This window comes from Penicillium daleae (assembly GCF_028827525.1).
Source record: "Penicillium daleae strain IBT 16125 chromosome Unknown utg000007l_segment0_segment0, whole genome shotgun sequence".
NCBI classification, from domain to species: domain Eukaryota; kingdom Fungi; phylum Ascomycota; class Eurotiomycetes; order Eurotiales; family Aspergillaceae; genus Penicillium; species Penicillium daleae.
Genome location: NW_026623155.1, coordinates 2522392 through 2548542, shown reverse-complemented (window position 1 = coordinate 2548542; position 26151 = coordinate 2522392). Strand labels below are relative to the sequence as shown.

Here is a 26151-nt window from a genome sequence, read left to right as displayed (position 1 = left end):
GACAAACAGGGACTTGGTTAACTTGACTAGTTTCATCCTGACAGGACTCCGTCGGGGAGTATGCATGCTCGGTGCTACAGCGTACGCCGTAGTCCCTGGTCTGGATCTGATTCATGTCCAGATGCAATTTTTTTTCAACTTACCTAAGGAGGATAGGGTTAGGTTAATAATCATGCCCTCGACTCCAGTACCCGGGACCCATGGTCACTGGTCAGTGGTCCTCGACTAGTTATCAGGGGCAATTTGCTGATCGACTCACGTAAGATCATTCCACCTCGTGCCCGTCAGTGATCAACAGGCCGTCTGCACAAGAGTTGGCAACTTGGCATATTGGCGTCAATTCACGAGTCCCAGGATTGGCCTTGAAGAATAGTACGGCAACACTGTATTTCTATAACAACTAGCTAGAATGTCAACAATCCCTCACTAGCATACATTATTACTCCCCTAAGGAAAACCAACACATCTCCTCTGAACTCCCACTACCTCCTCCCAGTACAAGCCAGTTCTCAACGGCGGTCTGTGCGGCTCCCAAGACACGCTAGAGACGATCGCAACACGCAACACTTTGTGGTGGGGAAAGTCAGCCATCTTCTTCCCCTCGACCTGCCATCATCATCATCATCTCAACCATCTTTTTCTCGAGCCTCCTAACCACCAACCCCTTCGATCTCGACTCTCGCACCCTCGGTCCCTTGTCGCGACCGATCATTATCCCTTCCTCTTCTACTCCCGCAAAGTTCGCCAAAAGACCCCTCCCGGTCTTTTTGCGATCTTTGCTCCGGCTTGGTCGGCAACCGACGACAACTTCCCAATCGCCTCACCTGAATGGACTGTGGAAGCGCTGCAACGGCTGCGGGGATCGACCCCAAAATTCTCGATAACTGGCAAACCGACGGTGCCTTTTCTGTCGCCTCGTGGGAACACCTTGGATACGATCAACCCCCCGAGTGGGATACCAGCCAGGATTCAAGCCAGTGTGCCGATGTCGCCGACCTAGGCGCCTTTCATGACCCGCTAACGGGCGCCCTGCTCGATCGCCCCCGCGATATCCAGCATCTGGACAATAGGTGCGCATCCATTCCCATCCACGATTGTCGCTGCGCGGAGGAGTCAGCTCCGATACGAGAGCAATACGAGGTACATAGGACATGACTAACGGGGTTGGCCTTGTGTCGTCTAGAAATCACGATGTAACGGAGAACTTCAACTACACCGATGGCGTCGTCGAGGGCACTGGTAGCGGTACTATCAGCCCTCGCACGCTGCCCTCGTCGGCCGACGACAACTTCCACGCCGAGGAAACGTGGCCGCACTTTCAACTGTTCAACTCGGTCGCAGCGGGCGTGAACCTCGAGCATCCTATGCTCTATCCATATGGCAAAGCCCCGAACAACTCGACCGGCGCGGTCATTGTGGAGGACGTGGGAGAGATGCCCCAGGGCCAAGGATTTTCGGATGCTTCGGCCGAGGCCATCATGTTCCAGCAGATCCCGCCATCGTTCCCAATGATGGCAGAGCAGTGGCCCGAGATCCCCCACGGCATTTCCTTGGACAATCTTCCTGGCCAAGGACCTATTCCACTAGCCGTCAACCAGAATAACTCCAAGAGTCTCAGTCTGCGTGACTTCCAACCATCTATTCGATCCCTCGAGTCCCGATGGCTCAACAGCCTGGAGTCACAACTCCCCGTGTCGCAGATGACCTCTGCTCTACACACGTCACAGAAGAACACCCAGACCGCTCATGATGGATTCCAGTACAAGTCCGAAAGCTCCTCAGTTTCGGGCGATATTTCAGGAATCTACGAGTGTTCGTACTCCGCTACGAGCGACGACGCCCCGGCCTTTGCTGCAGATCGCCAATTGGAAGATGATGCGCAGTGGAAGATTCCCACTCCCGACGCAAGTTCCCCGGAAAGTGCACCGTCGATGGCCAAGGCCACTGCGTTCATGGTCAGCGAGACTTCTCCCGAATCCCTCATCAGCACGATCCCCTCGCGATCTCGGGCTTCCTCGTCTGCTGGTCAACGCCCATCAGGCCGCCCCATGGCTCTTGCCATGCAGTCTGTGGCTACAGTGCGGAAGCGCAAAAACCGCTCCACCGGGTCCTCCATGGATCAGGCTCTGCCAAAGCCTTTGCAGATTGTTCAAGAGGATGGCCAAGGCGGGTCCATTGCGTCTGCAGACTTTGTGTCCCCTCCGCGAGGCGCTCGCCGCAAGGGTCCGCTGAGCATGGTCGGGCGCGCTAATGCTGGCCTGCGCCGTAAGAACAAGGACACCTGTGTCCAGTGTCGGCTGAACAAGCGCAAGGTCAGTGTTGAAAACAACTAGCAGATCTACTTGAGCACGACGGAAACTAATTAAAACACAGTGTGATGGAAGTTCACCATGCGATGCCTGCCGACCCACTCTCAACGAGCAACCCTGCGCTCGTGCGTGCTTCTCTAGCATTGTCGAGTTTGGAACCTGCAACTACATCTGTACGTCCCATCTTCCTCAGCCGATTATAAAGCAAATAAACTAACTCGATCCAGCTCAACGAGCTGTCAACCACCCAACATTGGATGGCACTGGCAGAGTTCGGATGGAGATTCCATCTGAATTCGACCTAAGTCAACTCTTGTCTTTCCTCAACGAGCGCCAGGGACGGTTCAACATCCGCGCCAGCCAGGGATGGGGCTCGCTGTATGTTCTTGACCTCGGTGAGACTCAGAAGTTCCTCAAGAGCCTGAGCGAGTACAACGGCAACTCCAAATCGACTTTCCTGGATTTCATTGATCGTCGCATCATTGAATCTAAGGACAAGTCTAAGAATTGGTTGTCATGCGTCAAGGACTGCGACCCAATGGCCCAAGCCTATGTGAGTTGCACAGGACCCTCACCATCAATATCATGCCACTAATCCCTTCAATAGACTTTGCTTTCGCGATGGAACAACATGCCTTCCCGCGCTAAATACACCTTCGTGCCCCTTGACGGCAACGGAGAAGAACGCCCCATGGACATCAACAATCCGGAAGAGCGACGCGACATTCTGCTGGCCGCACAACTCTCCCGCATCATCTGCCGCATGCTCGAAGTGGAGGGCTTCCGCAAACTCGAGCGCGACTTCTACAACATCAAGTGGAAGCAAATCTCGCACGAGACGCACATCCGCTTCCTGGGCGAATTAGGTCAGATCCTTCTCACACTGCGTTGGCGCGTGTCGTGGTGGAAGCGCCTAGGTGACGGCGGTCAAGCCCCCGACCCATCCCAGCAGCACTACATCGACCGGGTCGACCTCCTATGCCGCATCCTGTACGTCTACTACACCTGCGTACTGGCCAAGTTGCCGTCGTGGTCGATGGCCGATGTGCCCAAGGGCATCTGGTCGTCGTACGCGGACTCGGAGAACGCAGTTTGGGATGACTTCCCATCTGATGCCTCCGACGCGGGATTCCAGGCTTGGCTAGAGCATGGCCAGGAGCTGATCGAGCAGGCCGGCGTTCCGGCCAAGGTCTCCAAAATCTAAAGAGACGTGGAGCCGGAGCGCTGTACTACTGTGCAGTGCAATACATATATGGCAAAGGACAGGCAAGGTGTGGGCGGCACTGGAGTTGGACTTATAGATACCCTGATTTCTTTTTTATTTCGTTTCCTTTCTTGGTTTATATTTTGGTTCGATTTATTTTTTCTTCTGATCTTGCGTGCTTTGGATGGATCACGACTACTGATATACTCATTACTTTGACTCCTCTTTTGGAGTATACCTTGTCCACTTTCCCATCCGTTTATGATTTACGATCTCTGCTTCCGGTTTTTTCTATCGACAGAACTTGTTGGCTCATCTTCAACATGACTCTCCCTGCTCTGCGACTGAGTTTTTTTTTTTTTTTTTTTGGATTCTTTTGTACATGGATTTGAGCTTCCTGTTACATACTTTGTTTTCTTCTCGCGAGAGTTGATTTAAAAGATTCGATTAGACCAAACCTGGATTCTCCTTGGTAAGCCTGTTAACCCAGGAGCCCGCTTTCGAGCGGTCTTGAAAGAAATCCATGCACCGTAGTCCATCGGTGACCTTGCTGGCTTGCGGGTACCGGAGCAGATACACCACACCCATGGCAATAAAGACTCTCCAAGCACAGATCGACGTAATAAAAACGGGGTATCACATTTATAAGACCGCATTACTGACGAAAACATCTAGCCCAGCTCAGCCCTGCACAGATATCAAGTACACGGCACAACCAAGACCAAACACTCCTAAAGAACCATATACAAGCAACCCTTTGCCTTTGCCTTGCACCATCTTATTTCTTCTTCCCACCCTTATCACCATGATCCTTCTTCCCACCCTTCAACAACTCCAAATGCCCCGCCTTAGTCGCAAGACTGCGTTCCGTCTTCGTAACAAGCCCGGACGTGAGTTTCTGCAAGCGCAGAACTGTCAGTATGATGCGTCCACAAAAGGACGGAAAAGGGTTGATAGATAGTCCTGCACTCGCGTGGGGACATCCGAGGACTTTGGCAAGGGTCGGTGCATGTGCATACCTTGGTCATTTTGGCCTGTCTAATGAGGGATTGCTTCTTGGGTGCGATCTGTCGGGGACCGCGCTTTGTTTTGGAGGCGGCGAGGGAGGAACTAGTTATATAATGAGGGATTAGACTTCTAATGGGAGATCTCTTTTTCGTCGTTTTTGGTTGAGTGTGAGCTGGTCTTACCGCTTGGCGGTTGCCGTGGCGGGCTTGCTTTTCTTGAGAAGACCCTGCGCCATGGTGATATGTCGAAGAAGGGGTGGGGAATTGAAAGGGATCGAGTACTGCCAGCAGCACGGGTTGATCTTGGTAGGAGTGTGCGGTGTGGACTAGGGCAGGACGAGGAGGAGGAGTAGGAATTCTGAATTCTGAATTGGAAGGGTACTGTGGTGGTTGTCGGGGAAAATTCCTTATCGGAGTGAGTATGACTTATCGGGAACCACGTGACTGGGAAAATATACTTGGGAAATGGACCAATCACGATCTGATTTTGCGTGCGCGTAAACGTAAACACGTCGATATGTACTTTGGGGAGTGGCATGGTTCGTAGCATTTGTACATCGATTCTGCATGGCAAACAGGGTCCTCTCGAGGATAAGAGAAATGAAATCACTGGCTTTTTTTTATAGCCAAAGCCGTATTTCAGGTACATAATATAATGGACATGGATACCAAAAGAATACCAGGCTTTGAGGAGTCCACTAAACGCCTAGTCTCAGTGCCTATTTCTCAGCCCAGAACTATTACCCGTCTCTCTTCATGGCCCTGTAAATTGAGATCATTCATTAAGGAGTATGCTACTACCCCTAATAAGAAGCAACCAGGTGGTGCAAATTTATATGAGTCGATGTTACCACTTCTCAAGTGTAAACAGCCGTCCTGCTGACGGCCGTAGCTGGATCCTCTCACAATCTCAAGATGCTTGTGGCTTCATGCAACGGCAATGATATGGATCAAAAAGAGGTCACAAGGTCATACGGCGTGTCGTTTAAATAGAGATGGTTAATGGACGTAAATAAGAAACATTGACAGAGTCAGGAGGTCGCCAATGAATCAGGTCTTTCTACTGGGTCATTCGAGGGTCGTTCTATGCGACATCGGGACGAGAATCCAGCTAGCCTGAAATTCTGAATAGCTCCTTTTAAACTTAGATAGAAGCGCCGATCGTTTCGCCGTATAAGATAACCAGATCCCTACAAGGCTGGGGTGGGTCTTCCTCATAGCGTCCCACGGTTATATCTACATCTACATCTACAAGCCAACCTAGAACAGAACCAGAGCATAAAAGGCATGGAACGTGACATTACAAGTCCGGGAAGGGCTTGAATTCCCTTGAACATACATCCGAAAGAAAAAACATGGTATTGAAACGCGCACAAGCCCAGCTCAAATAAAAAGATAACAAAGAGTTTTGCATAATCAAAGTCAAGATGTTCAGATAAAAAAAGGGTTCGATAATCTCCTCATTAATGGTCCTGGCGCGGGCGAATAGTAACTCATACACACACACACAAACCAGATTCTTGTTGGAGGTCATAAGAAAGGTAAGATAAAATGCAGGAGGGTGCGCGCAAGTCGAAAAGATCGATCTGTAGATGGGAAGAATACCGCCGCCCTACTCGCAAAAAGCAAGTGAGGGGGGTGGGGTTTCAGTCGTGTCACGACACATCACATCGAACATCACAGTCCCACGTGGCTACACGCCCCCGCCCTGCAGTTCCCTTTTAAATTGAGATTAGGATCTCAATTTACAGGGCCATGAAGGCAGCGACACCAGCGACAACAGCACCGAAGGAGATGACGTTGCGACCGGCAGCGTTGAAAGCAGTGGTGGAGGTAGGCAGAGCAGTGGCAGTGGAGGTAGAGGTGGCGGTGGCAGTGCCAGCGGGGATGTAGGGGGTGCTCTTCAGGGTGCTGGAGCTAACGGGGGAAACGGCAACACGGGAGGAAGAAGCAGTGGGAGCGGGAGTCTCAGTGGTCTCGGGGCAGATGGTGGTGGTGACCTCCCAAGAGCTGATGACGGTGGAAACGGCAGTAGAGCTGCTCTGATCCTCGGGGCAGTAGGTGGTGGTAACATCATCGATGACGGTGGTGATGGTCAGCTTGGAGGTCGAGGAGGAAGTGGCAGTAGTGTGGGAACCGCTGGGGGTGGTGATCGCGGTGGTAGCGGTGGTAGCGGTGGTGGTGGTAGTGGAGCCCTCAGCCTTGGAGAGACCGAACTGGGTAGACCACTGGTAGGCACCGTGGTTGGCACCGGCATCCTCGACGACGATCAGGAGACCGTAGTGGGTGACATCGGGGGTCAGGCTGGCGCTGGGGGTCCAGACAAACTCGCCGGAGTTGGGGATGCTCTCAGCGATGGTCGCGATGGGCACGACGTTGGTGGAGGGACCGCGCAGGAGGACGATGGAGACGGTCTTGCCGAGGTCGTGATCCCACTTGATGGTGTAGGGCTTGCCCTCGGGGACCTGCTCGTTCAGGCCGGGGGCACGGACGGCGTTACCCTGAGGAGGGTTGGAGTAGTCGGGGGTGGTGTAGGCAGCAGCGAGGGCCGCGAAGGCAGAGACGAGAGCAGCAACGGAGAAGCGCATTGTGATGGATTTAGACTGCAAAGAGTGACTGGAGTTGGTGGTGGTGGTGGTGGGGGAAGGGAGGATGCACGAAGGCAGCAAAGAGCGACTGGAGTTGGGAAAGAATGACTGGTGGGTGGGATGAGAAGGAGAGAAAAAGAGAGAAGAAGAAGAGAAGGAGGGGAGTGGCCGTGAAATAATATAAGAAAGCGAGGGAAATCATCCAAAAGGAGGAGGACCGGGGGGTCAGGGTCGACGATTGGGGAATGGGTGATTTCCGTATGACAAGGTACAGAGCACCGAGTCCACTATACTCTGTAGAGTACCCTAAACTCACCCTCGACCTTTGATATTCGACGGAAGGACGGAGACAGGCCCGTTGGAGTGGAGTCCTCCACATCCACTACGTTTAATGTGGATTAGGTTGTACGGAGAGGACTGAATTTATTTTACTACGCTTGTACTGTACCCGACAGTCCAGAGAGAGGGACACAGGGCCAAGCATGCCCAGGCCAACCAGGCTGCCAGTCTGCGGTCATAGTGGGGGTCTCCTCCAAAGTCTACTTTTCCAAGCGACGGTCGGTTCCTGACGGCGTTGTTTGGTTGGGTACAGGGGATGGAAACGAGGCGCAGGGACAAGTATACCAGTCAACCAGACAGGTTGATGGAGAGAGATTGAGCGCTGTCACCTCTGCAGGAACATGCCGCTTGACACGAAGAGCCAGCTGGGCGAGACGGTTTGACATTGTGATCAAAAATATGTGGTGATAAATAATATAATAAATAATACACGGTGACTCTCGTAGTACTCCGTCCAGGATGGAATAATAATACCAGGCACAGCCGCAGGGCCTGAAATTGCGACGGTGTCATGCTTCCCTCGCCTTGTGAGTTGTTACCCTCGTGGGGCATGCAGGTCACTGGCTCGTGGAGATGCGAAGGAGGTTTAGCCTGGTTTTTGGGGTACAGGAAAACCCAGTACGGTGCTACGCTTTTATGTAAATTCTTGAAGCGACAAGGCTGGCAACACACTGAGTCGAGTCCAGACCTTCCGCAGCGTCCTCCATCGACATCTTACGATGGAAGAATATGGAGATGGACATCTTCCCGTCGTATCCGTTGGAGGCTCTCCGTGGGTCCAAAGGGTACTCGAGATTACAGTAAATGATTACCGTGATAATTACGGGATAATACCACGCTAATGCCAGGCTCATTTCGCAGGGCCAGAGATGCTGGGCCCTGATTTGCTTGAGAATGCTGGTTGTAAGATTAAATGCCAGTGCCGAGCCTGGCTAGTCTGTATGGGGCCAGTGGGAAATGACTGGAAGAGTATCTCCGTCCATCATACTGGAGCAGGAGGGTGGAATGGGGGGAGAAGTTTAAAAATAATCGTACTCCATCAGGGGCCAGGAATGATGGTCTCAGCTATTATTATGATGATCATGATGAGAATCACGGTTATAGATCGTTTGTGATCGGCGCAACTCCCATTTTCATCAAGGATCTACCCAGAGTCAAGACAAAAGCGATAGATAAATAGAGACTAACAACAAAAACAAAAACCAAAAAGAACAAAAAAAAAAAAACCGAGATCCAAGTGGGACATGGTGGTCCCTCCGGAGAATATCCGGTCAAACCGTTTGACTCGCAGGGATGCGATGGATCCCTTTTAGAATGACGACCCTGAACTACCTGTAGAGGATGGCAGGGTGATCCTAAAATTGCAGTCATACAGTCATACTCCATCCAAATCTTCCAGAAGCAAGTGTCCGACTCCTCTGTAGAAAAATAACAAAAAGAAAAAAAAAAAAAAAAAGCTAAGACACGATTCGCAATGTCCCAAAAAAAAAAAAAAAAAAGCCGAATCAATTTCCGGGCCAACTCAACGGCGAAGGCTGAGTGGACGCCACCGCCTCGTGTCAATTCTCCCCCTACCCATGCCAGGACCAGTGATGACGCCCAGTCTTTAGAGTCATCCTGGCCAGACCCTGGAAACATTACTGTATCGCTTCCCTCGACTTCCTTCTGGATGTTCACGACTCTCTGTGGTCTGTTGTACCAACATCATATCGTGACGATCGTGGACACCACCTCCACACCCGCTCCCTCCAGTTCATCGGCGCATCCAACACCACCGGGAGAGATCAACCGGTGATCAGGGGCAGAGTTTACATCAGCGAGGACCTCCCGACAACTCTACCCGGGACCACGCGGTGGTTGCGTGCTTGGGTTCGGGCCACTCCTCATCGCCTAACGATGAATCCCACCAACGATCAAAAAGCCTGTACGGCGTACAGCGTACGGTACACTCGCACAGATCAAGTCAGAGTGGCTGATGGCCTTGATCGAATGGGAAATTTCACTTGTCTCAGTGCCGCGCACGGGCATTCGCCCTGACTGCGAATTTCCTGTTCCTGAAAGAACCAGCGCCGGTGGAGACGCACGCTAAACTAGCTTGGGGATACGGCCGAAGTTAGACTGCTCGTCTCCGTTATCTTCATTGGATCAGTTGGATCACCTTGTGCCTCGCTGCCCCTCTCTCGCATTTCGCCGCAATCACTTTCGTCCTGGGCGGGCTGCCCAACTCGCCGCATGCTGAGTTGCTAACTCCCCGATTTTTTCGACCTGGCACCGACACTATTGAAGTCCGGTCCGTGGCTCCCAGCGCTCAAAATAGCAATCAAGCTTGACTTTCTCCAGCACACTGTTCTTGTGAACTTTGTCGTATCTTAGCAATCACCTGTCCAGTTCCCACTCGTGGGATACGATTGCCACTTGAGTTGAGCATGAACAGGCACGGTCGCTTGGCCAGCTCGGCCCGGATACCGCTAACACAACATGGCCAGTGCTAAATCGCAATCTAGTTGTCCAAGTTACGATTGGACCTGCAGGAACGAGGGCGGTTCAAAAATTTTACCTCCACGGATGCACCTGGTTTTTTCTTCGAGGTAACCATGCGTTGTCTATGGAAAATAGTCCAGTATGCATGCATACATCATAATTCCTCCGAACGGCCCCATCTCAAGGACCCTTTTCTCTAGGCGCCGTGATCCGAGCCTCGGTACGATACTGTACCAACGGGGCAAAGACAATACCCTCATCACTTTTCGCCTATCTCCATTTCAGATTCCCAGTCCCGTCTTACACTTGCCTTGTTCCGTCATTCTTGGCGAGGATTCATGAGTACTGTATGGAACAGGTCCGATCGTCAGCTGGCCTCCCAACCGCTGGGACCTTGTAAGACAACGCCTCAAGCGGCTGACAGTATGTTGCTCGAGCCTTGGCAGATGGTCTCGCTCACTCGTGGCCAGCCTCCATGCTATTTTCAGTGTCTGGTGGAAATGAGACTTGCCAGGCCCCAACCTGCCGGGCCCTTCTCTCTCCTTAACGACGTAACTTATCCCCTACGACAATGTACAGTAAGCATGGAGGATGTATTAGTTATTGCTTATGTGCAGTACTAGCTCTCTCACATCCGTCCAGAACAAGGCTACGTAACATACAAAACACCCCAGGCCTAGATGCCAGAAACTCGCCAGATCGCGCCTTAACGCCCACAAGCCCAGTCCAGCGCCTCAACCACATTCACCAGCAATAGCAATGGGTCCACCTACACTTTGGCCAGATTCCCCTGACGCCTGGTAAGATGTTATTCTCCGCCGTCCTGGTGGTGGAGCAACCGGGATCTGGGATTTGGGAGCGTCAGATTGTTGCTTTTCAAGTTGTCAGCGGCTGTCTTGATATGTCGAGTTTAGGTATCGCTATCGATAAAGGACGGTGATGGTTGAGGATGCCATTGGTGTTTTTGTCGTTGGAGCGTCATTCGCCAGGGAGTGCCGTGCTGAGCATGTATTTTGCCTGATAATAGGCTGCTAGCGAGCGTGTTGTAGACAACGACCTCTAGGAAATAGCGGCGACAGCAGGGAATGATCTGCGTTGACGTTGCGCGCTCATCTCTTTCTCGTCTGCTAGATCATGTCTGATGTAGATTGTGCTTTCTAGAATGTAGAAATGACGAATAGCTTGCTGGCGGCGCTGTACATGACCTGGTAAATAGTTGGACGCACTCCTTCCTGGCTCTGCGCACAACACCATAACATTCGCAACTTCCAACGTATAATTGCCGATAGACGAACAAATTTACCCTCTTGATCCATCTCACCAACAGCCTCCACGGTCTCTACAAATGGTACCGATTGATCTACGGTGTGGAAATAGAATTTTCAGCCGCTCCTGTGCTTCGAGGCAATCAAAGCTCTGGTCGAATTCGTCGAGGCTAGTGATTCCTGTGCTTTCTTTTGATTTCGGTGCTCGAAAGGTCATCACGGTCTCCATAATCTATGGGTTTGACGTCGATAGCCTTGAGGCTATGATCTTGAATATCCGTAGACATTGGACTTGAGAATCTTTGATGGACGGGTATAAATCTTCTTCTTGCACCGATCCTGCTTGTCCCTCTCTACTCCTTGATGAAAATTCCTCACAGTAAGATATCTCGATTGGCACAGCCAATCTACTTGAGCCATGATTCATTCACCTTCCAAACCTCCGAATTAGAGATGTGGACCTTGTTGAGTTGTCGAGGTGCTGAGAATCGGCAACATGGTGCTTCGCCGAAGTGGAACCAACCATCGACACACTCGAGGGGTTTCTCTCTCCCTTCCCATGTATAAGATGGCTTTCAAGAACCCAATGAGCTATACGTTATTGGATGTGTGGGGGTTTCAGCTGGATACAGTGTTCTGCGTGATAATATCTCAAATAATAAGGACACTCATGAAATACGAAGGCTCAGTGACTGGAGGACGCTCCCCAGCTACGAAGTAGCGATGAATCAATGGCGAGAACAAATTCAAATGGTACATAGGTTTATTTGGATGTTAGAAGCATCATTTATTTCGGCTGGTGTATGTGAGACCTGAGTTAGACCTGATAGTGGCAGTGTAGGAGAAGCCTCGTATATCGTTTAGTTGATATAAATTTGACAGTCATGGTAAGCAGTTAACAGGTAGAGACCACGATTGAAAAAATGGCTTGGTCATTGATTCGTTGAACCTTTAACAATTATACCCGGGTATCTAGGTTGGCCGTTAGAGGATGTTATGATTCTGACATTAGTATAGATTCCTCGAGTCGAGCAGTAGAATCATGCTCGCAAAGCCAAAGAATCTTCTTGCACCCTCTTCAATCTCTCACTCTCAAAGTGGTTGTTGGATTGAGCTCAGATGTTCTTATCTTATTCTTCGAGAAGTTATTGGATTGTTGTGTTCCCTCGCAGAATTGGCCTGGTAGGAGAAGGGAACATTTAGCCATTCACATAGACATGGCCTAACCCGTGAGTGATTTTCTCATAATGTGCACCTAAGCCACCAGTAATAACTTGTATTTGAGTAGCCAGAATACCATCCGGGTGAATGCAGCTGAGAGGCCCTGCAAAGATGAAGATGGGTTGTCACTCGGCAAGATTTCGGGTCACCGACCAGATGATCGGGTAGTAGCATCTTTCCAGGAACTATAACAGGAACGCCATCCATAAATATCAATGAATAATAATTTCCAAGTCGGGTCATAAAGTCTTCTTGGACCTTCAATGTTCACAACCAAAGCGCGCTGTCTCGTACCGAAGCTTCACCGTCAATTCGTCCTCTCCCGCAAAATTCAAAGTCGAAACTACTACCATCTAGCCCCTGCTGAAAAGAGTCATCTCATTCTACCCAACACAAACATGACGAAACAGTACCTTGATCTCCCAGTTGCTCCGGCAGATCTCGCATTCGGCTTGATGGCTGAGTTCGACGCGGACCCCCACCCAAGCAAAGTGTCCTTGATTGCAGGTGCATACCGTGATGAGAATGGATTACCTTGGATACTACCAAGTGTAAACGAGGTATCATATACCCACTTTCCCCCCAAATATGAGTTTAATTAGAGACAGAGGGATACTGATCTGCCATCCAGGCTAAAGCTTGTCTTGAAAAGAACTCGAATCACGAGTACCTAGGCATAGCCGGCTCACCCGAATTCATCAAACTCGCCCAGTCTCTCATATTCGGGGAAACATCCGAAACAATCAAAGAGCATATCGCAAGTATCCAGACTGTATCAGGTACCGGCGCAAACCACATGGCAGCGCTCTTCCTGGCGAAGCATCTTCGTCCACAACGCGTCTTCATTCCGTCTCCTACATGGGTAAATCACCAATCTATCTGGACTATGGCTGGCGTCCCCCATGAAGAATATCCATATTATTCGTCGGAAACTCGCACCGTCAAACTGGAAGGGATGCTTGCAGCCCTAGAGCAAAAAGCACAGCCCAACGACGTAGTCATTCTCCAAGCCTGTGCACACAATCCAACGGGCGTGGACCTATTCAAATCGCAATGGGCAGAAGTAGCCCGCGTCATCAAACGAAAGAATCTATTCGTCGTCTTCGACAGTGCATACCAGGGTTTCGCGACTGGAGATGTTGACGGCGACGCATGGGCTGTTCGATACTTCGTCGAGCAACTGATTCTAACCGCTGAATCGGACTCAACGCACCCTGGCCTTTGCATCGCCCAGTCCTTCTCCAAGAATTTCGGTCTGTACGGCGAGCGGGTCGGAGCTTTGCATCTGGTTGTCCCGCGTCACTTGTCGCCTCAAGGTGCGCAATCCGAATTGATGTCCATCGCGAGATCGGAGTACTCGAACCCGCCGCGTTTCGGGGCTAGTATTGTTCAGACTGTGCTTGGCAGTCCCCGTCTTAGGGACCAGTGGCAAGCAGATTTGAACACGATGAGTGCTAGGATCATGGTGATGAGACGTGCGCTCCGACAGAGACTGGAAGAGCTTGGGGCACCTGGTAACTGGTCGCACATTGAGAGCCAGATTGGGATGTTTAGCTATACCGGGCTAACACGCGAACATGTGCAGCGTCTACGGAATGAGTTCCATATTTACCTATTGCTCTCGGGCCGAGTGAGTATCTGTGGATTGAATGAGGGTAATGTCGATTATGTGGCGAGGGCTATTAGGGAGGTTGTGAGGACAACAATGTGATTCATGACGAGGTAGCTCCGGGTATGTTGTACGTCTGTTGGATTGTGCAAAAGCCCCAGTGATATCATAAGTATCATTGTACTGTTTCTCAAAATGTAAATTGAAAAAGGAAGAAATTCATAGCCCGAAGGAAACCATCACTTCGTGACTGTTTCACGCTATCTACAATGGGGTTGAGGGGTATCTATGCCTATTTCGATTATCAAGATCGATCAGGCCACCACTCGCATGATGCGACTAATTCGATTTAGTAGTCGCAGGATGTCCCCATTAATAAGCCAAAGGCTAAGCCAGCCTGGCCCCAAAATGATCCGAGCTCGCAAATGCTACCACAGTGGGGGCTCCTCTTCACCCTCCCCTGGCAGTTTTCACTTATTCCATCCAGGTGACAGTCTTGGTTTGCAGGAACTCATCGTAACCAGTGGCACCGCCGAAGCGGCCGAAACCGCTGCTCTTCCAACCACCGTGGGGCAGGCCAGGCTCATCGTGAACAGTTAGGGAGTTAATGTGAACGGCACTAGAGGAAAGCCCGGGTTAGAGGCCATGGTTCGATGAAAGCCGGGAGTATCCGGTGTAACTTACCCAGACTCAATCTGCTTGGCGACACGAAGACCGCGGAACAAATTTTGAGTGAATACGGCCCCGGTCAGGCCGTACTCGGTGTCATTGGCCACAGCAATGGCTTCATCCTCGGTATCAACCACAATCAAGGACACGGTTGGGCCGAAAGACTCGGTCGCATACAGGTCCATCTCCTTGGTAACTCCGTCGACGATGATAGGGCGCATGCATGTGTTGACGGACTCATTGGCACTGGCATCTCCGAAGAGGACATTAGCGCCGCGAGAGACGGCATCCGAAACGAGCTTCTTGTTCTTGGTGACGGCGGCGGCGTTGACGAGGCTCTGAGCCGGAGCATCCTTGCCAAAGAGCTGCTCGGCATTTGCGACGAGCTTCTGGCGGAATTGGTCGGCGATAGCACGTTGCACGACGATGCGCTCGGTGGACATGCAAATTTGTCCCGACTAGAGACGGGATGTCAATACAAACGTTAAAACAAAAGAATGTCGACTTATACGTACGTGCAGGAACGATCCAAGCGCACAGCTCAGGGCCGCCTTATCGAGGTCTGCGTCGTCCAAAACAATCGCGGAAGCCTTTCCGCCCAGCTCCAAAAGAACGGGCTTGATGTACTTGCCGGCAGTCGAGGCAATAATGGAACCAACATTGGTGCTACCGGTGAAGTTGACCTTGCGAACGGCAGGGTGGGCAATCAGAGCGGTGGTAACAGCCGCGGCATCGGAAGTCTGGTGGAACACCACGTTCAAGCATCCGGCAGGAAGACCCGCCTGGCGGAAGATATCCCCGAGGGCCCAGAAGCACTTGGGGGAGAGCTCAGAGCCCTTCAGGACGACAGTGTTACCGGCAGCGAGGGGCAGAGCGACTGCGCGCATGCCCAGGATGAAGGGAGCGTTCCTAGAATTCACGAAATGTCCATGATTAGTGATGTAAACCTAAGATGTAATCTTTGCACGGAAGCGCCTTCAGTGGGCACGCAACACTTACCAGGGCGCAATTGACAAGATCACACCGTACGGCTCCTTATAGACCATCGCGCCCTCTCCATCCACGGTCACGTTGGGCACGACACCTTCGATCGTGGAAATACGCGCCGCAAAGTCCTTGATGAAGCTGACACCCAATTCGAAGGTTGTTTCGGAAAAGGGCCGCCCCGCACCAGTCTCCTCTTGCTGGTACGCGATCAGCTCCTCCTTGCGCGCAATCATGACCTCAGCAGCCTTGAACAGAATATCGCGGCGGTCATATGCCTTGGTCTTGCTCCAAGCGGGGAAGGCTGCCTTTGCGGATTCAATGGCGTGAACCGCATCGTCGACCGAGGCACCAGCACAGTAGCTCGACAGCTCGCCCGTGGCGGGGGCGTGGACCTCGAACTTGACGTCGGTCACAACGGACTCATTGTTGATGAGGAGCGGAATCACCGCATTGGAGTTGTTCTGAGCCATGACGAGTTCTCTCGTTTGGGATGTAGGTACGTGGTGTGCGATCAGGGGGTTCGACCGGGGAAGGAAATGCAGGTTGAGAGGGGTACATTTAACGCAGCAAACATCGGGTAGCTGATCCTACCGCGTAGAGGGGATGTGGGGACGCACCGGGGAGGGGGGCTGCGGATGCAATCAACCGATGGTTAACTCGGCCATCGACTGTATCTCCGGGGGGTGACCCCGGGTCCAAGGTGGGATGGAGGATATCTCCGCGAAGCTATAAAACCTTGGGCCCCAGTTGGCCAGAGTTGAGGATGTCAATTGCCCGAATTGCGAACCGAGTGGGGGACCAACTCCCGAGATTCACTTCCACGAAAACCCAACTGGGCCCTGATTGGCCCGGCGCAATTCAAGGTTAGCTGACTAAGCGGAAAGTTGCCGGGAGAGTTCCGACGTGTACTTGGTAAGTGCTGACGGATTTCCAGCCACAGACATAGAAGATAGTATATATGTGAGATCGACAGACCGGATCCTCGCATCAGTTGATCTGCAGTCGAGGCAGAACGGATCAAATCATATAAACCCAATGTTTCCATTTGCTGATAAAACACCCCTGGATGCATCTAACTTGCCCAACGCCCAACGCCCAACCCATTTGAATATTTGTATCACTGCCCCATGGATCCCACACGCCTTTATATGCCATGTCCTGTACTCATTCAATTGGCCCAGATTTTCGTTTCCGTAGATGAACTCTTGGCAAGATCTGCAAACGGACACACGGAGGGTTGGGAGGCAGGAGTATATGTCGTATGAATGGTTTGTGCAGTGTCTGTCGACGGCGCAATGCTGCTCACCACGCTGGCCGTGTCATCATCAGCAGAGCTACTGGAGTCGCTGCCCAGGATCTTTTTATCCCCAATATACCCTTCTTTCCCCGATCCAAAACTGTACACGGACATTTCATCGGCGTACTCCTCGCCATCGCGAACCCGCCACTTGGCGAACAGATCGTTTTGGATCCAGAGAATCTTGTTGACGGCTCGAACGAGCGCGATCTTGCGTCGGAGGGAGATATGGGGGTGGGAGAGGAGTGCTTCGATGAAGATATCCTGGATAAAACCCATGCAGACGTTGGTGTGGACGAATTCAATGTTGAGGGGATGTAAACGCTCTTGACCGCAATGCATCATACTATGGGTTCGCCGGTTAGCACGGGTGCTTGGGGATCTTTTCTGTAGTCACCAGCTGACATACCCGACTTTGCTAAGATATCGCCAGAAGTCAATACTCGTCGGATCCTGGCATAGCCTTGTGAGGTACCAGCGAAGGAACATCTTGCGCCGCTGAATCCTGGGTGAATCCTCATCCAACCACTCTTGGTCGGGCTCAGTCTCGTCGGCTGTTGTTCGAGTGTGAAACGCCCGCGAGGTGATGTCATATTGAAGGAGCTTCTTGTATACAAGGTTGACCACAGCGGGGATAAGTTGCTTGAGGTACTTGGCTCCACCCTGCAGGGCTTCGATGTCGGCTAAATCGGCAACACGCGTTAGCTTCCGTGTGGACATGAAAACTATAGTCAACTGGAGGGGTAAGGTACTTACCAGAGTTGAAGTCAAGGAAGTCATGCAAGTACTTGATTCTCTCTTCGAGGTTGACATAGAGTGACTTCCTGTCGATATGTTTAGGCTCGAAGCCTGGACCTAAACCGTAATCGCAGGGCATTTTTATCAACGGTGGACAGCAATGCTGTTGTGAGCTGCGTCGTATGAGGTGGTCCGGCCTTCCACGAATGACCGATAGTCTTCTAGAAAAATCAAAGAAGTCGTAAAAGCGAGCTCAGAGCCACGGCTCAAGTCAAGTAAAAGGATAAAAACTGGGGAATCAGGTGGAAACCCCGTATGGCGAGGGCAAACAGTCCATTTTATAGTTACCAGTGCGATCGAAATCGTAATCCCCGTCCGATCCGGTCTTCCAGCATGATCAACACCAGCGAACAATGCGCATCACATCCAAATTGGGAGTCACCAGAAGTAGCAGTGGAACTCTTTCCGAGAATGGGGAGATATCCCGATTTCTGACTATAGTTCTCCCGCCTGGGAATAATGGAGATACAACGCATTACCAAAGGATTCCTGTCGAATCAGACCATGACATAAAGTCAGGAACTATAACTCCGGGCGGATATCAAAGGTCCCAGCAGGAGTGGGCTGATCCCTGCAATCTCCCCCGCCCGCTTATTCTACCCTAGAACGCCAAACTATTAGACGGCCATGGAAGTGCCATTGAGCAGCCCACTCAAGGAAAGGAGAAAAGCATAATGATGAGAAGGACTGAGAAAAAAGCGACCACGTGGAAATGCGGAGATAGAGATCTGCTCGTATCACAGCACAGCATGCCGTGTCGTGGCGCCTTGGTCCCGTTTGCTAAGGGCTCTAGAATTCTCGAATCTGAACGTGGACCTGAAACGGGAAGCAAAGAACGAAAACGAAGGATGGATAGATCACTTGCGTCAAATTTGGATTGGTCATTGTCGACGCTAGGCTCCTACATACAACCCGATTCAGCTTCACCGTTGACACATTGTGAAGGGGTACTACAGACTCCGCAGCGGTCCCCAACGGTTTCGTTTCTGACGGAGATCAGGTCCACTCGGACTCGGAGCCGACGGCTCAGCGCGCAGGATTTGTTTACTATTTGTGCTGAGTACGCTTGTATCCATCCTGCTTGAATATTGAGGCAGCCGATATCACGGAAGTAGACAGGGTGGAACGATTGATCTATGCGAGGTTTGTGCAAGCAATGACAACGCCAATATTGTGTCATTCTTGTTATCCCTCTAATTAAAGGATTGTGGCTCAGCCTAGCAGATAATTCCGACAGAAAAGGGGAAGATGCCAAACCTAAAATTATAATAAGACGAGAAAAAAAACCTCCGAATCGCTCGGTTGTTGTGGGTCCCGAGAAAAGACATGCAGGCGACCGCCATGAGCCAGAGAAAGAACAGCCCCAGTTAGAGAGCTCCTGAATCCCTACTGGGGCGAACGCCCAAATACATCCAATGGACGAGCGCCAGACAGTAATCGGTGTCGCGTGATGGCACGCGTGGCCTGATGCTAGCAGTCGATTCTACGACTTCGGGTGGACTCGGTCGAATGGCCTGATGACTCGGGAGGCTTCCGGTTGGACATGAAAAGGGGAAAGGGAAACGAAAGGGAAAAAATGGCATTGAAAATTTGATAGGAAATAGGGGTATACAAAGTGAAGGCCAACCCGCCATTTTCTCATCTTCTCTTCTCTTCTTCCTTGATAGATCCAAAATGCCATTGGTATTTCCCAGGCCATGGACCCTATTCCAACGGCTCCGCTTTCAACCTGAGACACGCTAGGGCGACTTCTAAACAGCCGCGCTAGACGATCCGCAACGCTTTGTGTTGATCACTGCAGAAGGATGATCTAGACAGTCCCCATGCAGATTTCTGGGCTTGGGGGCGTTATGTCTGCCCCGCGTTCTGCGACGCTTTGGACACTGGCTCCCACGAATTGACATGCCAAGCTAATCTAATTGAGTTTGATGAAGAAAGTGACAGCTGCAGCTGCCCGCTTTTTGGCGCGTTTGGGCGCAGGTCTTATCACAAAATCACACGAATGAAGAGCAGCACTGGCGAGGGGAAATGTGAACTATCCAAGGACCGGGATACGTCGTCTCCAAAAGTGGGATGCGATGAGTCCCAGTCCATCACACTTACGAAATGATCTAGACCGGATTCTTCATGAAAATTGCCAGGGCGGGGGGGGGGGGTGGAATGTGGAAATTCAAGAAATATATTTAGATGAATAGAATCAATATACTGAGGAGTTAGTATACTTGAGAAAACCTTCTCATACAGATAAACCCGATCTGTACACTTTCCCCTCATTCAGCTTATTGGGTCGACACGGTGGCGTTGCCATGTGCGGCAGCAGCATCATACAGGGCCTGGATATCGGCCTTCCATTGCACTTCATCCACTCGAGCCAACCGGCGGTCATAGGTCATCAGACCATTGACTTCTCCCTCGACATCAGTCGTCTGAGTCCAGATACCCCCACTGCATGAGAACCGCTTGACCTGGTCTTCCAACTCAGCCAGCATGATATGGCTGCGGTAGTTCCAGATTTCCATGGTCTCGTCGAGCTCATAAGTTTGATCGATGGTGTCGATGGCAGCTTGGACATTCCAGAGACTGAATCAACTATTAGTAAAAGAATTCCATTCAAATATTGCGATTGAAAAACTCACTGTTCAATAGAGACGTTGTTTCCAAGACCTCCGAATTCACCCTGAAGACCGATTCTCGTGTCATCGTACGGGCTCGAGTCGATGGAATAAAAGGGACTACCACATTGAGGGTTGGCATAGTGGTGATTGTCCTGGTTTCCATCAGCGATATATCCTTCCAAGTAGGCAATGGGTAGACTTACACTAAAATCGCCGGCCCCATGGTCGAACCAGCCAGTCGTGGAATCCACCAATCGAGTGGGATCCAATTGCTTGACCAGCGCTGTCAACTCGAACTCGGGATAGTAGCTTGTGATCTGGCCCCAACCCTCGTTATAAACAACCTACGGATAGCAATTAGTACTGTGTGTTCGAGGGTTGCATTTGGTCTCAGCTTTCATACCCAGGTTGCGATACTAGGGAAGCTCTTGTGCTGGTTGACCAACAGCTCCAGTTGACGCCCAAATTCGACCTGCTGAGCAGCATCGGGCAGGATAGTCTCCTGTGTGCAATTCGGGAGAGTCCTGCTCTGAAGCGGTCGCAAGGACGGCATATCCTGGATAACTAGAAGACCCAGTTCGTCACAGGCTTGATAGAACAGTTGGGGCTCAACTTTGATCTACAGACGGACAATTTCAGTATGGTACTATCCACAATATATCGTCAGCGAATACTTACGTGCTTCCGGACAGTATTAAACCCAAGGTTCTTCAACATCTTGAGATCATATACCATCGCCTCCTTCGTTGGGGGCAAATAGATGCCATCAGGCCAGAAGCCTTGGTCCAGAGTTCCAAACATGAAAATGAATTCACCGTTCAACAGCGGTCGAACAACACCGTTGACAGTGCCCTTTGAGATGGTCCGGAATCCGGTATAGCTCTCGACTTGGTCTTTGCCCATTTTGACCGTGATGTTGTACAGCTTGGGAGAATCTGGTGACCACAATTTTGGCGAGTCAACGGTGAACTGGAAAGGCTGATTGGATGGCCCTCGGTGAGTCGCAACTACATCACCATTATCATGCACAATTACCTGGACGTTGGTGGTGGTATTTGCCGCTGACGTGTGCACCGTCACGTTAACTAGAAAGTGTGGTCAGCTTTGTGCATCATTCCTTCCTATGGAAAGAACACACCTTGACCGTGCATGTTAGCATCGACATCCAGCTGTGTGATATAGTTCGCAGGTACGGCTTCGATCCAGACACTCTGCCAGATTCCACTGCATGGCGTATAAAAGATATGACTGGGGTGTAGTGTCTGCTTGCCAATGGGGATGACATAGTCTCCCGAGTCGGTGGGGTCGTGCACAAACACGAGTCTGGGCAAGGTCAACGTTGAATCTCTCTGGTTCCTCGTCGGATAACTTACAGTTCATTCTGTTGGCCTGGCTTCACGAATTGAGTCACATCCACAGTAAAGTGGAAATAACCTCCACGGTTGAAGCCAGCCTGCTTTCCATTGACGAAGACTGTGGCTTCATAGTCGACGGCTCCGAAATTGAGCAGTAACTGCTGACCATGCCAGTCTGAAGGAACTTTGAAAGAATTGGAAAACCACGAGTACAGCATGAAGCTTCCTTGAATACCTGTGTTGAGATCGGTAAGTAATGGGATCCCAAGTTTGCTATTGAATGGACAAAAAAGTGTCTTACCAGATATGCCGCTTTCCAAGCAAGATGGAATCAGCACTTCTTGTTCTAAGCTCTGCCCAAATGGAGGATTTTGGGCCTCAGCAAGACTTGAAGCATTTCGATATTGCCAAATTCCGTTGAGGTTCTGCCATTGGGACCGCTGCATTTGCGGCCGTGGATACTCAGGCCAGGGATCAGTCCCCACTTTGTCCGTCCATGGAGTTGTGAGGGGTGGCTCCTTCAGGGCATACTTTGCAGCACGAGGCTGGATAGCCTGGTGTCTATTGCCATCACCCTTGGGAACAGCCAAACTGGTGGTTGCCAGCAGGGAGAACACAATGCTCCGCAGTAGCTGCATGATTCGACCAGTGCTGAGCTATGCTAGACTTCGCTTATTTGATGATAAGTCACAAATTACAGTGACTGACGGCTGGAGAATGGATTTGTTTATGCTACTCACCGAGCACATCCCCGCGTTTATAAACTACGAATCTCGGACTTGAATGCAGAATGGAACTCCGACTAAATCGCCGAGCCATTGCACCATTCCTGCCAATCCCATGTCAAAAAACAGACGGACGGGATGAAAGACCCTTAGACCCCCTGCGGTCTGCGAGTGAGCAGCTAGACCGGCAATTTTGGACAAGCACTGCCCAGGCTATACCAGGCATAGCTCCACTAGGAGCCACTCATCCCCGCACAGAGAATGCATGGGAGATTCCGATCTGGGAAAAGTTACGTTGTAGTTAGATGCCGCTTACTCCGTGTTAAGTGGACCTGTGCATGCGTGAGTACCGACAAGGTCGTCGCTGGTGCTTGGCCGGTTAATAGTGGAGCGTATGCCCAGACCATCCCTGGCTAGCCAGCATGTCGGTCAGAGACACGTCGGAACACAATGTTTGATGCGTGAGATGTGGAGATTTCATGGATTCCTATGTTTAATATACTACTGTATAAGGATTTAGCAGATAGAATGTTGATTGGAAGGGGTGGAGAATCAACTGACTGGGAGGTGTTGTTACTGACTCGATCAGGACTAGCTGTGATGACCGGTTTTCGAGTCAGGGAGAGGGAGGAGACCATCTTTTCGGGCATGCAGCCGACCTTCCCCGACACAATTAGTGCACTGAATGGAATGGTATTTGGCGGCAACAAGGCTCCAATTTCTTGGTCGTAGACTAGTGGAGAAGTATCGGCGATCGCTGGAATATTGTCAACACCACAACTTGCATTGATCTGCCTATCCCATCGAGTGGCCGCCCTATCTAGATTCGAGTTATGTCAGGATATCAACTGCATCTTCAGTGCTCTATTATGGTGTTCAAGCTACTACAAGAAGTTAATTTTTCGAATTCTCTCTCGAAAGGGACCAAATCAACTGTCCCAAGCATTCCTATGTATGTCAACTCCCTTGCATCCCGCACGGATCAGGCCCCCCCCCCTTCAAGTTCAAGGTAAAAGTCGCGGTGGAGTTCCAAGCAGCCACTAAGCCCAATATCAAGCCATCCGTGTTCAAAGTTCAACTATTAAGTACTAACGTGGTACTTTAGCGTTCCATCGTGATACAAGATATATCTACCCCGCGGCTCTAAGTCAGCATATCAAAAAGCACGGGGCTTCCCCTCATCTTCGGCATTGCCTTGGCCCGCCGATCGCCTGCACATCATTGGATGGGGCGTCACGCCGTCCGGATGCTCAGATTCCTTTTTTGGGCCGGAGTTTTGAGTCGCTTCACGATTTGAACGATTTCCGCGGCAGATGTTGCCCGTGGGGTAGCGGTGTACGATGTCGTGCTTGATTTCAGTATTTGCGGGGAAGGGTAAATTGATAGTGATACATCTAGTCCATGTGCTTGTTGAGGGCATGCGTCTAGCGGATGCTTGCCAAGAAATCTACAAGCCGAATATTAACCGAGCTCATGTAAGCATATCATCAGGAGATGCACGGAGCAAATGGATCTGATTCATAGAGCAATGTATGGAAAGAGGAAGGTGAAGAGCACCTACCATGCAAAGATGAGATGCTGGATCTTCATGCCTTGTATATTGAAGGAGTATGAACTGCCATTTGGGATATTGATGGCCCCATGGATGGCTCGTGCAGGCACGAGAGCTGCGACTCTCATTCTTGCTCTTCCGTTGCCTTAATACCCTCTTACAGGTCCATTTTCACTTGTAAGCCTTTTCATCCTCGTTATTCTTTCACACATCATGAGATGTAGACAGCGGAGACTCTGTATACTAAATATTTACTTGTTTAATGATTGGACCAAAAGTATTTCGAAGAAACTTGTTTTCTATCCCGGGTAATGGTACATACTAGTAACGAATGCGATATCTATAGAATGATCTTCGACGTGCAGCGAAGGCAGACTTTTATTGGATTGGAAATATGCATGCCTTATGCAGGAACACCATTCGTAACGGCACCCCAACTCTTCATAGTCCAGTTACCAAAGCAGGCATACTGATACTCAGCATTCTTCAAATTCTGCTTTTGGACATTCAGGAAGGTTGACAGCTCACACCAGCCATCCTCACGATACTCACACTCGTTGAAACTCGAGTGTAGCGGAATGGTACGCTGGTTCTGAATGAAATGAACGTACTTGGTCGGGGCAGTACCGGCAATGTAGTCGCCGTTCTTGGTGGCCTTGGAGGAGCGCTTGGTTGAGACCTTGTGCGGTGCCGAGATGATCTCAATGTTCAGACGTCCCGCGAATGGAACGATCCGGCTGGTGTGGAACTGCTGGTTCTTGGTGGGGCCAGTGAGTGGGAGGGCGTCGGCAAATTGAGTCAGACCGAAGGCAGTCAAGACGGAGACAATGTTGGCATCATGGGTAAACTCCAAGTACAGCTTCTGGTCAAGGGGGAAGGTGACAGGGTTCGTATCAAGAGTCATGTTAGCTCCGGTGGTGTTGGCAGGAACATCCAGCAGATGGCCTTCGACGCGAGCCAGGAACTCTTGAACCCAGGCAATTCCCTGAGCACGACCAGTAGGGCTATGGAACCCAGAAAGACCCGCAAACTCAAGATCCATGAGATAAGCATAGTTCACCCAATCATCGTAGGTGAACAACTGGCAGAAATCACTATAGCCGAGACTGATAGTCTCGTAAGGGCAGAGAGCCTGCGCGTGGGATGTGTCAGTCACAGTCCAGTTATAGTTGCCCGTCAGCTTCTTCAGCTCCGCCGTTCGCTCCTTGAGATAAGTCGCCATCCAGGTACCGACTGGAACTTCAACTGACTGCGTCATGGTCTCCGCCTCTTTGGTGCAAGAAATTTCTCCGGTTGTTGCTGGGTCAATGGTGGCCAGAATGTTGGCATGGTCCCTCCAGCTCAACCCGAAGAAGCCGGCCAAGAAAATCTCACAGCTCTCCAACATCCGAGACTGCAGGGTTGTGCGAACAACGATCTTTGAGGTGGTGTTATCGTATAGATAGCCGTAGTTGTAGAAGTTCAGGACACCAGCGTCGAATAACTCCTGACGACCTTGGGGAACAAGAATCTCCTTGCCCAGTTTGTATGACCAGTCATTCAAGAAGTCAAGTTTGCCTTTGAAGACGGTCCCTTTGGCGGTGGCATTGGCGATGGTGGCGCCCCAAGAGTCCAGGCCTTCCGACGATGAGGGGTATCGTGCACCGTGGCGTTGAAGCATGTGCATCTGAGTGATGTTAGCACCCTTTGGCAAAGGGTACTCATTCACTCCAAAACCCTCGGACGGCGAGAAATATGGGCTGTTAATTAATTGTAAGCAATCAAGCCAGATGATCAAGGTGACAATTCTTCCTACCTCAGATCACCCATGAGGTGAAAGATATTCCGCCCATTAGCACCCTCAATGGGTTCCGACGTCTCCAATGGAGCATTGGGAACATAGGTAGCATCGCCGAAAGGCGCCGGGTTAATCTCAGCAAGGAAAGGAGCAGTTCCAGTCGCGACAGTACCTAGGTAATTCAGGTTAGAACATTGTATATGTATATATTATGACTCTAATCGATACTAACCAGTGTAGAGATCGGGCGAAGTTTGGAACCAATCAGGCTGAGTGGGGGTAGCTCTCTGGTTGATAGCACCTGCTTCAACGGCAGTGGCCATTGCCATAGTGAGAACGACTGACGTGAGCTT

The 26151-nt window shown here is 50.8% G+C and overlaps 8 protein-coding genes across 8 annotated transcripts; 2 read left to right on the top strand and 6 right to left on the bottom strand.

The window, feature by feature from the left end:
- Nucleotides 1-828: 828 nt before the first annotated feature.
- On the top strand, nucleotides 829-3513 carry N7458_008091 (Zn(II)2Cys6 transcription factor domain-containing protein; the record flags this gene model as incomplete). Its single annotated transcript, XM_056911473.1, has 5 exons — nucleotides 829-1070; nucleotides 1184-2312; nucleotides 2374-2482; nucleotides 2537-2862; nucleotides 2917-3513. The coding sequence occupies 5 exons, from the start codon at nucleotides 829-831 to the stop codon at nucleotides 3511-3513; spliced, it is 2403 nt and encodes an 800-aa protein (XP_056764299.1).
- Nucleotides 3514-4291: 778 nt separating this feature from the next.
- Nucleotides 4292-4756, bottom strand: N7458_008090 (DUF2462 domain-containing protein; the record flags this gene model as incomplete). Its single annotated transcript, XM_056911472.1, has 3 exons — nucleotides 4292-4411; nucleotides 4533-4623; nucleotides 4704-4756. 3 exons carry the CDS (start codon nucleotides 4754-4756, stop codon nucleotides 4292-4294), a joined length of 264 nt encoding a protein of 87 aa, XP_056764298.1.
- Nucleotides 4757-6265: 1509 nt separating this feature from the next.
- On the bottom strand, nucleotides 6266-7108 carry N7458_008089 (GPI anchored serine-threonine rich protein; the record flags this gene model as incomplete). Its single annotated transcript, XM_056911471.1, has 1 exon — nucleotides 6266-7108. The coding sequence occupies one exon, from the start codon at nucleotides 7106-7108 to the stop codon at nucleotides 6266-6268; it is 843 nt and encodes a 280-aa protein (XP_056764297.1).
- Nucleotides 7109-12677: 5569 nt separating this feature from the next.
- N7458_008088 (aspartate aminotransferase) lies at nucleotides 12678-14125 on the top strand (the record flags this gene model as incomplete). The annotated part of the gene is made up of 2 exons (XM_056911470.1): nucleotides 12678-12974; nucleotides 13046-14125. The coding sequence occupies 2 exons, from the start codon at nucleotides 12678-12680 to the stop codon at nucleotides 14123-14125; spliced, it is 1377 nt and encodes a 458-aa protein (XP_056764296.1).
- Nucleotides 14126-14497: 372 nt separating this feature from the next.
- Nucleotides 14498-16149, bottom strand: N7458_008087 (aldehyde dehydrogenase; the record flags this gene model as incomplete). Its single annotated transcript, XM_056911469.1, has 4 exons — nucleotides 14498-14642; nucleotides 14708-15150; nucleotides 15208-15601; nucleotides 15692-16149. The coding sequence occupies 4 exons, from the start codon at nucleotides 16147-16149 to the stop codon at nucleotides 14498-14500; spliced, it is 1440 nt and encodes a 479-aa protein (XP_056764295.1).
- Nucleotides 16150-16847: 698 nt separating this feature from the next.
- Nucleotides 16848-17853, bottom strand: N7458_008086 (protoglobin family protein; the record flags this gene model as incomplete). The annotated part of the gene is made up of 3 exons (XM_056911468.1): nucleotides 16848-17322; nucleotides 17386-17659; nucleotides 17733-17853. The coding sequence occupies 3 exons, from the start codon at nucleotides 17851-17853 to the stop codon at nucleotides 16848-16850; spliced, it is 870 nt and encodes a 289-aa protein (XP_056764294.1).
- Nucleotides 17854-20053: 2200 nt separating this feature from the next.
- Nucleotides 20054-22382, bottom strand: N7458_008085 (putative hydrolase; the record flags this gene model as incomplete). Its single annotated transcript, XM_056911467.1, has 8 exons — nucleotides 20054-20354; nucleotides 20411-20541; nucleotides 20593-20733; nucleotides 20793-21008; nucleotides 21068-21474; nucleotides 21528-21712; nucleotides 21763-21979; nucleotides 22046-22382. 8 exons carry the CDS (start codon nucleotides 22380-22382, stop codon nucleotides 20054-20056), a joined length of 1935 nt encoding a protein of 644 aa, XP_056764293.1.
- Nucleotides 22383-24424: 2042 nt separating this feature from the next.
- Nucleotides 24425-26127, bottom strand: N7458_008084 (histidine phosphatase family protein; the record flags this gene model as incomplete). The annotated part of the gene is made up of 3 exons (XM_056911466.1): nucleotides 24425-25760; nucleotides 25817-25970; nucleotides 26031-26127. The coding sequence occupies 3 exons, from the start codon at nucleotides 26125-26127 to the stop codon at nucleotides 24425-24427; spliced, it is 1587 nt and encodes a 528-aa protein (XP_056764292.1).
- Between the last annotated feature and the right edge of the window lie 24 nt (nucleotides 26128-26151).